This window comes from Colletes latitarsis, chromosome 4 (assembly GCF_051014445.1).
Source record: "Colletes latitarsis isolate SP2378_abdomen chromosome 4, iyColLati1, whole genome shotgun sequence".
NCBI lineage: Eukaryota > Metazoa > Arthropoda > Insecta > Hymenoptera > Colletidae > Colletes > Colletes latitarsis.
Window position 1 is genome coordinate 43,482,391 of NC_135137.1, and position 14,296 is coordinate 43,496,686.

At 40.5% G+C, this 14,296-nt stretch overlaps 3 protein-coding genes across 5 annotated transcripts; 1 reads left to right on the plus strand and 2 right to left on the minus strand.

Annotated features, from left to right (window-relative positions):
* Positions 1-120: 120 nt before the first annotated feature.
* Positions 121-2,509, minus strand: LOC143341109 (uncharacterized). The gene is made up of 4 exons (XM_076763729.1): positions 2,345-2,509; positions 2,028-2,268; positions 847-1,959; positions 121-650 (listed from the first exon to the last, which is right to left on the minus strand). Exons 1-4 carry the CDS (start codon positions 2,357-2,359, stop codon positions 241-243), a joined length of 1,779 nt encoding a protein of 592 aa, XP_076619844.1. The 5' UTR covers positions 2,360-2,509; the 3' UTR covers positions 121-240.
* A 72-nt stretch (positions 2,510-2,581) lies between these two features.
* On the minus strand, positions 2,582-4,379 carry Trm7-32 (tRNA methyltransferase 7-32). The gene is made up of 5 exons (XM_076763731.1): positions 3,906-4,379; positions 3,768-3,837; positions 3,485-3,684; positions 3,029-3,423; positions 2,582-2,960 (listed from the first exon to the last, which is right to left on the minus strand). Exons 1-5 carry the CDS (start codon positions 4,024-4,026, stop codon positions 2,649-2,651), a joined length of 1,098 nt encoding a protein of 365 aa, XP_076619846.1. The 5' UTR covers positions 4,027-4,379; the 3' UTR covers positions 2,582-2,648.
* A 3,200-nt stretch (positions 4,380-7,579) lies between these two features.
* Positions 7,580-14,196, plus strand: Cln3 (CLN3 lysosomal/endosomal transmembrane protein, battenin). Of its 3 annotated transcripts, XM_076763273.1 has the most exons (9): positions 7,581-7,935; positions 8,048-8,082; positions 8,355-9,392; positions 10,569-10,717; positions 11,297-11,455; positions 12,251-12,587; positions 12,929-13,078; positions 13,212-13,352; positions 13,611-14,196. In XM_076763273.1, exons 3-9 carry the CDS (start codon positions 9,195-9,197, stop codon positions 13,749-13,751), a joined length of 1,275 nt encoding a protein of 424 aa, XP_076619388.1. In that variant the 5' UTR covers positions 7,581-7,935; positions 8,048-8,082; positions 8,355-9,194; the 3' UTR covers positions 13,752-14,196. The 3 variants fall into 3 exon arrangements, with proteins under 3 accessions (XP_076619390.1, XP_076619388.1, XP_076619387.1); XM_076763275.1 differs by having other exon boundaries at positions 7,580-8,082; positions 8,355-9,389; XM_076763272.1 differs by having other exon boundaries at positions 7,581-8,082.
* Positions 14,197-14,296: the final 100 nt, after the last annotated feature.

Sequence of the window (14,296 nt, forward strand, 5' to 3'; positions counted from 1 at the left end):
AAAGAAATAAAGTATACTAAAATGATTTCAATAAACATGCAAGTATCATAAGAACGGAATAAACTTTATGTATAAACTGATCAAATTTGTTTAAATATAGCATTGATATACAAACATTGATATCGATAAAATTACTATAAAAATATAAATTCATTGTACAAGTCGAGTTCCTTTGATTTGTTTTTTAAAGATACGAAGCGAACAACCGGAGGACCTATACTATACATAATATTAATAATATCATTCGGTTTGCGTAGATTGATGTGCCCTAGAGGGAAGAGGGAGAACGGTGTCACCGACAGACAACGAACCCTGATGAAAGATTTGAGTCTCGGAAGACACACCCCTCGGAGATGTAAATCGACTGTTTCGCATCCTCATAATCGGTTCTCGTGCCTTGATTCTGTACCATCCGTGGTGTCGCTTTGCAGCCGGACTTCCGAACTCGGCTTGAGGAACAACAAATTCCATTTGCCTCTGCGGCGAGGGTGCACTCTCTAAAGTATCTCTTGGTCGTTTTCCTGGTCTTCGTAGTTGAGATGATACCAAGTTCAACATCGGGTTCAATGTTTCGGGGGTCGAGGGTCTCGTAATAATTACTTCTCTTTGAGAAACTTGTTCCCTCTCGACGTTTCTGGTAGTTCTTGTTCCTATAGATCAAGTACGAAAAACGAAAATATGTATTTTTCCTTACAAGGAGTTCAACTACAGGCGAAAGATTTTACCGACTAAACTTTTAAAAAAGATCCTACATGAGAGAATAAAACGAAAGTCAATAAAAAATAAAATTACTCCCATTAATCTTCGACTTGACAGTACTATTACGATCATGTACCAGGCACGTACCAGACAGATTCTTCATGACGGTTCTCACTACACTGGCGACCATTGAGAAAAGTCTACTGGAGCCGCTACTCTCGCTAACGTTTGAAGATAAGTTTGAATCTCTCTGGGCAGAATTGTTCCCTTGATTTGGGGTCGAGTAGCAGTGAGGACTCGATACAGTGTAATTACTATCCACGGTCGTTATCGAGCTGCTACAACCAGAAGAACTGTGGCTCTTAGTCGAGATATTGGCTTTGGAAGCGATACGATCTAACTTTCTTAAACCGGAATCTATCAAGTCAGAAGTCGAAAAGGTAGAGTTGTTCTCCATGACCACCATCATCACGACACGGGTAGAATCGGACGATGATTGGGGGCTGCAATTTTCTTTTTCCGTATTTTTCACGTTCTCTTCGTAAATCTTAATCCGCGAATTCTCCAGGGATTCGTTCATTTCCGACAACGTATTGCATACTTCGAAGTATTCCTCGTCCTCCGTAGCATTAAAAGTGCTGCTGGTCCTGGTGCTAGGTCCTGGTAGAGTCTCATACTCGTCGGAAAATCGGACTTTTTTCAACGAATCCGAGCGTTTCTCCGTTTGAACACATATTTCTAAACTCTGGGAGTCAGGTAACATCTCACCTTCGATACCGGTCAATTCCATGTCCTGAACGTCATTGTTGTCGACGCGACGATCGGTTGAATTAATTATTTCCTGCTCCTCCATGGTGTCCAGCTTTCTGGAGTTGTTTTTACGAAGACTGTCCTTGTTCCCGTGACTCGAACGAAACGGTCTCTCCTCGGGAGTCGCGAATGTAGCGAAGCTTACGTAGTTGCTCTCTGAATTATCTCCAAAATCGTTACGAGTTTGTATGTCCAACGACACGGAATTGGCCTTCGGTGTCTTGAGAGAAAAGTTCGGAACGTTTGGAGTTTTCAAGTCGAAATTGCTCTTTTGACCGACGACCATGGGCGTACTCGTGTTTCTATAGAGCTCCGGAGGCGAAGTCAATGAATCCAAGTTAGTTATAGACGATTCTATTCCTTCGAATATTGCAGGCGGTGTTCCCAGTCCGGGCTTTTTGTCGACGAACAACGAATGACGATGCCGAGACTTCCACCACTTGCACGTGCCTTTATCGGTAGAAAATAACATTTAAAAATGGTTATAAATGGTATTCGCGTGCGTGTCGCATAGTTACCGAATGATTCCAAATCCTCGCTCTGCTTGAAAATTTCACCGCACAAACAACAATAGAGAGGAAGATGAGCAATCGCTACGTGACAAAGTAACAATTTATCCTCGAGCAGTCGCAACGGAAGTTTCTGGGACGTGCAAAGCGGACAGCTCAATTGCCGGTTCGAATGTTTCTTCTTCTCGTGGCGTTCGCAACACTGAGCGCAGCAAAACAACTTGTCGCAGACGCAACAAGTTCGGTTTCTCTGTAAAATTTTTACCACAAAATTTTTACTAAAATTCATAAAACTGGACGTAGAAAGTTATTTGGTAAATACTTACCTTGGCAGACGACATATTTCGACGAGGTCGTCGCAACTGACGATTCAATGTTTACCATTTCATTTTAGTCGATGCGTCGTGAGGTACGAAGAGTATGTAGCTGTATCGATAACAATCAAAGAAATATTATTTTGAAACGCGGCCAAATTCAAAATTCGCACGAAAGACTAACGATGGCAATGGGTAGTAGTGAAACATTTTCGGAGATTTAATACGAGGGGTAAAAAAAGAAATTGGTTTTCGTATAGAATGTTTATTTTTTAGTAACGCTTATCTGTATTTAAACATTACAATACGTTAAGTTTTACACATTATTATGGTCTTTGTTATTGGGTAACACCGTGAGTACTGATTCAGCAACTTCCGACAAGTCCTCGCCGTTACTTTCCTTATCATTTGTATTCATTAATTTTCCGTCATCCGTTCCTTTACGCTTTCCTTTTGCTTGCTTCTTAAAATCGGAGATAGACATTGAGTTTAGGTTGTCTATTACCACGCTAACATCTGATTTTCTGAAATCTGTGTCTCTGTTTCCTAGCAAAGACAATGCCTCCTCGTATGGTGGTGCGATTGGTATTTGCACCGGTGCTTGGTATTTATACTCCTTTCCGTCGTACTGTAAAAATTTATAGCATAGAATTTGATTTTGTTCGAAAAAAATTTTAGATGAAAATAATTACTTACGTCGAGAGGATAACAAGTGTCAGAATCAGGCTGATCAAGATCACCGCAGACAACAAAGGGAACAACAACTCTATTAATTCCTGTAAGATCGCTAAAATCGCATGATTTGTGCGTTAAGAGAGGATTCAACATATGAGGTTTGTACCCTTCAGGCGGCGAGTAATCTTTACACACCACAAACGCTTCTATACTTGAATTTCGCGAACTACTAGGCTTTGTACAATAAACGTAAGGGAAAAATATCTTTAATTGAGAATATAACAGCGAAACGTCTTTTGCTCTAAATATTTTCGCCACAAACGTGCCACCTTTCCTTAGTATGTGAGTGGTGATATTTAAAGCAGCTAATAACAGTTGCGATTGAATGTAAATATCCATATCGTGGAGCCCTGTTACTAAAAACAACCGATGCATTAACATTGTCGATCGAGACAATGTATAATAATTTATCCTTACCATCGGGTGCACCGTCGCAAACTACCAAATCAGCCTGTTCGTTGTTGAAATGAGCAATAATTTGCTCCGCTGTATTAGTGTTGGTAATATCCCCTTGAATTTGTATAACTCCTTCTAACGGTGCCATAGCTTGCAAATCAACGGCAATTATTTTTGGAGGTTTTGCGTTTTCACTCTTTGAAATATTTTTATAGTTTTCACTGCAAATGTGGACAAATTAAAATGTTCCATGGATCTATCGTGTACGATATTTAGTAGAAATTTACAAATTAAGAATATATACTTTAACCTGCGTGACAAAACCTGACTCCAGCTACCAGGTGCTGCGCATAGATCTACTGCTTTATTTACCCCTATTGCAAAATGAACAAAACATTGTAATTACACTTGTTACTATAAGTTGTTGTTTCTATGTACATACCATCCATGATACGACATTCATTGTCTATTTGAAGCAATTTAAATGCACTCCTTGCCCTCCAACCTTCTTCTTTTGCTCGACGATAATATATATCTCGTTTATCTTTTGATGTTTTCCCCATGGTTAATTAAACAACAATAACAAATGCAATTTGCTTGTGTCATATATAGGTTAGGGGAATAAAAATTGGAAAATTGTAAAGGATCAATATGTTGTTCATTAATTAAATGATACACATGCTGTTTTCGGAACAAACACATACACATTTAATAAACTAATGATTCGATTGAATTTCATAGAAGAAAATGGCTAGAAGCTATACTGAAAGAAACATTTCACCACAGGCTCGTATACTTGGTCCGTGTACGTAATGCTCTGAGCCACCGATTAATAATTGCTGATTAAAATATTTGTTCCTAAAATATAGATTTTAGGTAAAAGTTACTACAAGATACGAGATTCGAACTTGATCGTTCTTAGGCGAGTAACTATCTCATACAAGTTACATAATTATCGTTTGAGTTTTTGTTTCAGGAAAACATCGTGGGATTAACAAAGACACCATGAAGATAATATCTTATCATATTTATTTCTTTTATATGAGATATATGTATATGTATATGTATATTTGTTCTAGATGAGTGTACATTTCAAGAAAACATCGTGGGATTAACAGACACGAAGAAGAAAATTATTTCTACAGATTGCGTTGGAATAATACATATGTATATGTAAGTTTTATTGCGTATAGATTATAAAATAAACAAGCATATTCTGCGGCGCCTCCTTATTAGGTACTAACGTAACATACGCGTATATTTAAGTAAGAACAATTAATATTAAGGTACATACTAGTATCGTATATGTATACTAGGCAGGATTCATACCTGCAATTGCACATTTCTACTTGGTTCATCAATGTCTTATTAGGCACTATCGAAATACAACACATTGGTATTCTCATAACAGTCAGGGTTCGTACGTGCAGTTGCATATTCTAGTTCCGTTCCTAGAAAACATGTGGTGAATCATCTCACGTGTATCGATATTTTGTTAATTTTTTGGTCTGTTTATCAGGCAGCTGTTCTGAAAACTCTAGCTTCTTTTCTCTTAGGAGAAAGTATCCAAAGGTGTTAGGATTCCTCATCAGAGGAGGGTGGTTGGGGTGAGGCTAGGATGGGTCTCCATTCGCAGCAACCTCCACGTGGTGAGACCTGGGTCATATTATTTAGTAATTTATTAATTTATTAATTTTATCGCTTGTTACCGTATAACATAATTATTTAATAATGAATTACATAGCAAATAATATGAGCTGATGGCTGCGATCTTCCTCGCGTAGTTTAGTATAGGTATACATATAGTAGTTTCTTCGTCGGATTCAAAGCGATCAATGCCTCGATTGTTTAATAAATCGTACCTCTTGCCACATTTATACGATCCAACTGCTGGCAAATAGAATTTACAAATATTCAGAATTGCGTATGTGGGCTTGTTATGCGATTTAGGTATACTAAATGTTTGTTTTGTGTTAAAGAATGTATTTTCCATTTCGAACTCTCTATCTCTATAATTGATCGAAGGTAATGATTTCATTGGTCGCGCGTCAATTCAAGGCTTGTTTTTTTTTATAGGAAATTGTGATGTGGGATATCCCGCTTGTACTAACAAATCTTGTATAGGTACGATACACGTTGTATGCGTACACTCGACGAAACGTTTCTCGGTTTAATAACACTCAGATACATGTATTATATCTAGATTGTGTGTGTTTAAGATAGATTGCAGAAATAATATTTTCGTAACGAGTCATTTCAGACTAGGCTGAACTGACGTTTTTCACGACGTTACATTTAACAACAACGCATCCCGCCGACGCGTGTTTTCCAACTTTATCATCAAGTTATGAAGACCTTTGGTATTTAGCGCACGCGATAACTTGACAACTACAACGACAGATATGTAAATAATTCCACTAGAAGAAACCGCTTTTTTTATCGGTTTCCCTTATCGCGTTAATCATCTCCGTCGCCGTTCTTAATCCCGTCTCAGAACCTGAGATCTATTATCCTAACTTGAATTAGATCGATGCACGTAAAATGTTTCCCTTTCTAGCGAACTTGGAAGGAGACGGCACGCAACTGTTTGAACATTTTTTTACATGTATGTATAATGGAAGTAGGTACTCGTCGTGTACATACATAGATCTTGTTCTACGTATTTTATTTTTCACACTCTTCCCGACGAATTATTCAGCAGCTTCGTAATTCTACTCGAATAAAAAGGAATAACTTTACGTAAATATACCATCCGATCATGTCGGATAAACGGTTCACTTTTTTTATACACTTGGAGCTAAGACAAAGATTAATTTCTAAAACCATGTTCGAATCGATCGATTTTCTTGATCCGTCTATCAACAGCAGTCTTCCATCGTTTGTTATTAGAGAGAATATTGTTTTTCTAACAAGTTTGTTATTACAACAGCAAGAGAGGAAGAAATCGTTTCGGGTTTTTCGAAACCAAAGTTCCAATAAATGTACGAAATATTGTTATGCGCGATGCAAGGAAGGTCTCTCGACAACCATGACACTGTTTTCTCTAGGAAGCATGCTGTTCTGAATTAATATCGTTTGACATTGTTCCGACCAATAAAGACGAACTGTAGGAAACTTAATTGCAATGACCTTCCGTAATGGTCGGAGAACCTCGATGGTAGTTTCTTTCTTCCATTCGCTGGCGGGTTAGGTTTGACGATGAATGGCCAGTGATCAGTGTCGTTTGCCGTGACTATCGTTGTTGTCGTTAGGTCAGAAATCTAGTTACGTATACATATGTTTGCATGCGCGTACCTATGTCGCTGATAAATTGTAACGATAGCTGTTAAGGCTTTAGTGGCAGGTCGGCGTGTTTGGTCTTACGTAGTTGAACGTGACTCACAATCATTAATAATTATGTACTCTGTCGCGATAGGACAAAATTGTCTACCGTGGCCACGATATTCGATCTTTGTTCGTCGCGAAAAGCTCTGCGCGTAGGTAAATATGCATTGCACGTGTTCGGTACGGTAATTGACCACCTTGCCGCGAAACAGAATTAAGAGAGATTACCGGTGTCGTCTCGACGCATTTCCTGCACTCTTGAGCAATCCGATATGCTGACGAGCAGACACGAGATCTGTTCTGGAACGAATTTTAGTCCAAGGCTAGGTTGTGTGGAGGCATTCTTGAAATCAACACCATAATCGACGAGAAACCTGGTGTTGCTCTGTCGCCGACTTCCGTTTTCAAGTACGCGCAACATTTTCTCCGAAAAGACGTTCTACAAATCTGTATAGAATTTTTTTTTCATAATTTGTCGACTATTCGTTATTAAAGTGGTAGCAAACCCTCGCTATTATTCGAAATTACGAAAACGACAAGTCTAAACGCGGGTTTTGTACAATTGGTGCGAGCACAAATTATAATGTCTGGTAAGGGGTGGAGGGTGGAGGGTGGAGGGTGGAGGAAGAAAGGTTTTTATGTCGGAGCGAACGAGCAGAATAGGTATATGTACATATGTGTACTTAAAGCTGACCGACTAGGCGACTGCCGAGTTCGCGGCGAGTCGAACCGAAGCGAATCGGTCGTGGTCGCGTTCGCGTTCGCGACGCTCCTCTATAACTGGCTGATTTTGCCTGGAGCTTATTTATTTCGAATCTGAAACTCGCCGCGGTTACCACGTGCCTAAGATCGCAGCTGCGAGTCGGTCGATCGATTTTCTCTTTACATATTCTGGGATACCGACGATAGCAAACAGCACGCGTACACTATAGAAAAAGAAAAATAGAGTTGTCAAGACGAAGACAAAGACAAAACGAGGAAACGAAAATAAAAAAATAGATAAAGTGCACGCGCATTGACAATCAAAGTGACTTTGTTTCTATTCAGTTTTACGATTCGTCGGTGCATCAAATTTTTTTCTCTACGAATTACTATCATCGTGAATAACGTTCCCGTTACCGATTTATTTCTCTTTAAGACACTTTAGGGTTGGTATCGCTCATTGTTACTTTCGAATTGCGACACGGTTACTCGTTTTCGTTACTGTTGCTGTGATCTGTGACTTTGATAACGTTAACGATATCTATTCTTTCGTCGAAGATTAAACGGGATCTGTTCGCTCGACGACATCGTAGGTAAGTGTTTCCGAAAGAAATGCGCGTTTGCATCGGCAGCTGTTGTTCAACAATCGCGGTTGACGCGTACAATTGACGAGTCGACGTCAAAGTCAACATAGAAAGCGACTCGGGTGTAAAATGGAAAATTCAGCTGCCGATGGTGCACGTGGCGGAACTGTTTAACGAAATGACAATTGTTTGTGTTTTTTACCATCGGTTCTATGCCGTATCTACCGATTAACCAGAGAATCGGACTTTCCATCACGAATTTTCCTTTCCTGTTTCAACAGTTTTCGTCACTTGGCCAAAGTCAGCAGCTGCCGTAACGCGGACCGATTTCCGAACAAAAACCGAACCTGCGAGCCACGCAGGGAAGTCGATGCGACGAAAAAAGAGTTTACTTTGGTCAAGTTGAATCTAGTCGATCGCACAGCTAGGAAACAGCGAGAAAGAAATTTCTGGAAGCTTGTAAGCCGACTGTATCGTTGGCGTTGTTCCCCCTCCGGTGTTGAACGAGACGCGACAGAGGTTTTCGATAAAAGAGAGAACTCGATAGGACACATGTATCGTCGTTCAGGCGGAGGAAGGCGTTATCCGCCGTTGTTTGCACAGCTCGCGGCTGTGAACCGATCACACATTTTTCAACGAATTTTCTCTTCCAGAAACCTTGAAACGACGAATTTCTGTGAACGCCTGTGAAGAATTTCCCATTCCTTGACCTTTTCGATCAAACCACGCGGGACTTGATTTTGATTAAGAAGAACACTTTTATCGTGTTTAGAGAATACTTGATTGGAAAGGAGCTGAAAAAGTCTGATGCTTGAACCGCAAAACGTTCGAACGATAAAACATCGTAAGCTATCGGAGACGCGATTCCTCTCGCAAGTTTTCTCAACGTTCGTAACACCGAGCTGTCGTTCGTCTCTGTTCCAACGATCCGATTAAAAAGGAGACGTGCGTGCGCGCGTTTTAGTCGTGTGTGTTTAGGGCCGTTCGGAAAAGAGGAGGGTAGGAACAACAACAGGATCCAGGGAAACACGCGAAGCCGTTTGAAAAGCGATCGGTAGCTGGAGATAAGGAAATAGACGCGTTCCGAAACAACCAGGCAAACAGAGATAGAAGAAAAAAACATGACAAAGTGCAAGTCCTTGTCCGTCCCTGAACGTTGTGCCAACAACGTTACGTTCGACGAAGAATCGATGTCCGTCCGATCGCGATGGCGAAATCTGGCCGCCTTTTGGATACTTGGTCTCTGCAATAATTATGGATACGTGGTGATGCTTAGCGCCGCGCACGATATCCTTGAAAGCAAGTTTGGTAAAACGGTGGTGAGTACAAGTTGGAGCAGTTTTCGGAACGGTTCTCTTTCGTACAAAGCGTATCTAATTACGAGATAAATTGCGCGATTAGTTAGTCGATCGTATTTTGGCATCGTTAATTAACGGAAATTCTCTTGTCACACGAGTGAGCTTCCGATCCGAATCAGCAAAGTTGCCGAAGCGTGACGAACGTTGACGCTCACGTTTATCGACGTGTCGTCGATTTGCATGGTGCGATCAATCACCTACTCGTTTTACGGAACGAATGATTAAACCGGTGGTAAAGGGCGCGTATCAACTATCAACTATCATCGTAGTCAGAATCGTTGCTCTTGTTGCTGTCGCCCAACTTTGCTCTAGAGCTTTGCAAATAAGGAGCTTTGCAACCATCTTGTTGACCCACAGGGCTATTCTATCCTATTACCTATACAATATTATTGCGATTAATCGTAGGTTTGGTATCTTCGCGACGAACGTGTGTAATTCTTTAATTAATTGTATTTTTAAAATAATCGAGTAATGGCATCTGATATTTTGTATACATATAGCAAGCAATCGGGACGTGTAGTGTACCGTTCTGTAAAAGTAAATTAAAAACGAAACCGGAAATTCGATGGTAGGTTTATCTTGGCTAGATTATGCACGTTTGATCGAATCTTTAAAGCATTTTCTATTGTCTCGAGAATGAAAATTATCCGTTTAACGACGCGTGCCCAGTCTCGCGATCTTTGTTCGTGATTCAAACGGAGCGAGCGATTAAACTCAATTACAGCTTTGAAGTAGATCGGACGTGTAGGAATTTTTGTTATGTCATCGGTAAATCTATGCGCGCGAATTCCCATTGTACGATAGGATCGACGCCTGCTACACCTCTTTCTCTTCCTTCGAGGTCTTTTGTCCCCCCTCTGCCGCAACCGAGCGCAACGCGAATCAGTTACGTAACCGGCTAACAGCAACGGAAATTAATACTCTGCACGTTCAAGGTGGTAACGTCCGTGAAAAGAGATACGGTGGTGCTGATAACACTTCCGACTTACAGGAACCGAATTACAGGAACGTAATAATAATAATAATTAATCGGTGGTGATTCTCCGGCTTACACGACGATACATCTATCTATACTGATCGTCGATCGCTCGTTTTAACAGCTTGTTCTCTCTTGATTTCGCGTGTCCTTCTATCAAGGATTCAAACGGACCGCTGACGAATGCCACGGCGAACACCACCGGAATTCGGTCCTGCAACACGCTCTCTACGGGCACCATACTACTGGCGGACATTCTGCCATCGCTAGTCGTCAAGATCGTAACACCCTTCTTACCGTTTTACGTACAGTGAGTAACATTATATTATTTGCTTTTTCTATATTATTTCATTGATCGTGGCATACGCGTAAATATTTACCAAAACGAGCGAGTACAATGAGAGTATATTGCAGGCTGCTCGGCAGTAGTCCTTAGCACATAATTCTTATAAAAACGACATTTCGAACCAACACCACCAGTCTGAATGATTGAATTTTAACGTTCGGTATCGAAATTTCGATAATTTTCTTTGCACGTGGCCTTGTAATTCGAAATACCAAAGCAAGAAACGAACAGGACTCTTTTTCGACGATGGTTGGTAAAAGCGTATATGTATACATAGATAATAGCGGTGCCGATCAGCACAGAAAATACAATACGAACGACGCGAACTTTGTATTATCTGTCACGCGAGTACGCGTAGCATTTCGACAGAATTAGTTGGAGGAGCGTGGCAGACCGTTTTTACGTATGAGTTTCTATACTATCTGTGTATTATATGGCGTTTTACCCGGCGATTCGCCGGAGTTGTGTCCCTCCGTGGACACGCCGCGCCGCTATTATCCCACCTATGAAACGCTAATCGATTAATCGAATCGTTAATTACAGTGCTCGACTGGCTACCTGTGTGTTATTTTCCGCTGCAGGATTCCTTGTGGTGTCGTTAAGCACTACCGAATGGCTCGCCATTCTGGGCGTTGTTCTAACGTCACTCTCTTCCGGTCTGGGAGAAGTTACCCTGCTGAGTTATAGTCATCAGTATCCCAAGTAAGCTATCATTATCGATAATCTTTCTTTTCGGATTTCTATTTCTTTTTTAGTTTCTTTTTTTTCGAGCGTTTTACTCGTAATATTCGGGATTAATAAACGTATTTATTTTGACTTACCAGCTGATAATAACCAGTCGACTAACGTATGTATGTCTGATGTTACGATTAGAGGTCGCGCGCGCCGTCTAGATACATACGCACGTTCCATTACTGGAAAAGTACAAAAGGAGAAGGTAAAGAATAGTAGGTAAACTAAACGCTCAAAAATAAAGAGAATTATAAAGAAATGCAACGTACGTTATATTGCATTATAGATGCGGGCGGATGCATATGTGTATCAAGTATTATCGGATGCGCATAATATCGCGGCGTGTTGACACTTGGACATTTGTTGGTAGAAAAGTAGCGATAAGATTGCCCTTTTCGTATTTAAATATATCGAGAAACATAACAAACTGTTCTGAAACTGGAGGTTAGAATCGAAGATAAACAAAAAAAAAAGAAAAAAAACTCTTCTTGTCAATCGCATTTTACTTTTTCTTTGTTTCTTCTATTCTCCCATTCTTATATCGTCTCTTAATTAATAATTAATCTTGCGGTTGTAAAAGTTTATCGAAAATTATGCGTAGAAGCGATCTTTGTCAATAGAATCGTTCATGATAAGACGATTAACAATTTTGTTCGTATTGGAATTTTACTTTTTGCAATTACGCGTACGTTTAATTTCCCCCGAAACTTGTTGAAAATTATTTTTGTTTCGCACGACAATGAAATCCTATCGATTGATTCGCAGACAGGTAATCGCGACATGGTCTTCCGGTACAGGAGGTGCCGGAATAATTGGCGCGTTGTCCTATGCCGCCCTCGCCACGTGGTTGAGCAACGAAGACACATTATTACTTATGTTAATCGTACCGGCCATACAAGGGATCGTTTTTTGGTTGGTTCTGGTCCATCCACCGCAGTCCAGTATACCGATCACTAAGAACGGTATCGACAGTCAGGAGCAAATCATCGAGGTTCCAAGAAAGAGCTTCAAAGAAAAGATTAATCTGGTACCGGGCTTGCTGAAGTATATGATTCCACTTGGACTCGTCTATCTCTTCGAGTATTTCATTAACCAAGGATTGGTAATACCTATTCTTTCACTCGTTCGCATTTAAACATCGATCGATTAATGCTTGTTAGTTTATTTCGCGACAATCAAAGGTTTCGATTCGTTTCGTTTCGTTTCGTTTCGTTTCGTTTCATCACGGTCCATCCAATTATTCTTTGACAAATTTTTCACTGAAATGTTACGTGTCTAGCCATTTCGATGCAAACCCATCTAAGAATATTTCGCCGGACGATTGTCCGACACGTAAATCGTTTCCTCTATTAAGCTGCACGTTCATTGTACATTGTCGAGCTTCGATCTGGCACTTGATACGTGTACATATTTGTCATCGGTGCGTGTAAAACTAATTTTCAGTACGAGCTAATCGAATTCGATGGTATTTGGTTGACGCACGCCGAACAGTACCGTTGGCTTCAAGTGGATTATCAGATAGGAGTATTCGTCTCAAGATCGTCCGTAAATCTCGTCACGATTAACAAAATTTGGATCATGGCCGTGTTGCAGGTAACGATGTGTAGTCGATATCAAAGACGATGCGAATGCATGGTGTTACGATCGCGATCGCGTTTTCGGGTTCGCGTTCGATCTCGGTACCCGAGATCCTGTCTATGGTATAACGAGGTCGTCTTTGTTACAGTTCGTTAACGTGATCGTTCTGTTATTCGAGACCCTGTACTATTATATGCCAACTATTTGGCTAGTATTCGTCTTTGTCTTGTGGGAAGGACTCCTTGGCGGTGGGGCGTACGTCAACACGTTTTATCGGATGTCGACCGAGGTAATGTGACAGAACCGAAGAGCCTCTATTATAGAATAGATAACTAAATGTACGAAATTTATAATTATCGATATGTCAGAATCGAAGAGTCGGCAACAGATCGACCTGCACGGATATCACGTAGTATTTTCTTTAGCTCAGGGTGGGGGATAAAAGTATTTGTCATTTGAGAAATTTAGTAATGGAGACTCTACGGAACACAGACTAACTCGTGTACCTACGTTCGAAATCTTTCGTAACCGTTTCTCTTTTCAACAGATTCCAAGAGCGGATCGGAAAATCTCGTTGGGAATTGCCACGATGGCTGATTCTATTGGGATCGCGATGGCGGGATGGTTATCGATGCCGGTTCACAATGCGATTTGCAAACTACCACAACCGAGTCGAATAGGTAGCTAGGTGATCTTTAGAAAATAGTATTTAACGATAGTCACGCGATCAAGCATGATCTCACACGCTCCTTGGTAAAAGCGTGCGCGATATTAGTAATTAAATTTTCTTCGATGTGCCCTCCTGGACACGGTAATGCTGTCCATTACCGAGCATAACGTCGCTCGGACAGAGAGATCGTAAAATAGTTGTCTCCCGTCCGTGCATCGTACAATTTTCTAGTCGATGGATATGCAGTCGACCGATGTTCCGGCTGGACTTTTCAACTTCGATCGTCCCAAGATTTATTTATTAGAAATTATTTAAAAAGACTAAGGACGGTATACATATATGTTAGAAACGGTTGTGATTTTAGTTTGCGTCCGTGTCTGAAATGACAATTAAAGCGAACGCGAATGTAAGCAAACAACGAACGAAAGGTACCTCGATCGATTAAAAACTGTGTTTCTGTTCATTGTTTTGTTTTTTTTCTTTTTTCTTTTTCTTTTTCTTTTTTTTTGTTCCTTTCATTCAAAGTGTATACCGACAGTTGTTCTAAAAGTTGTTTCGTATCC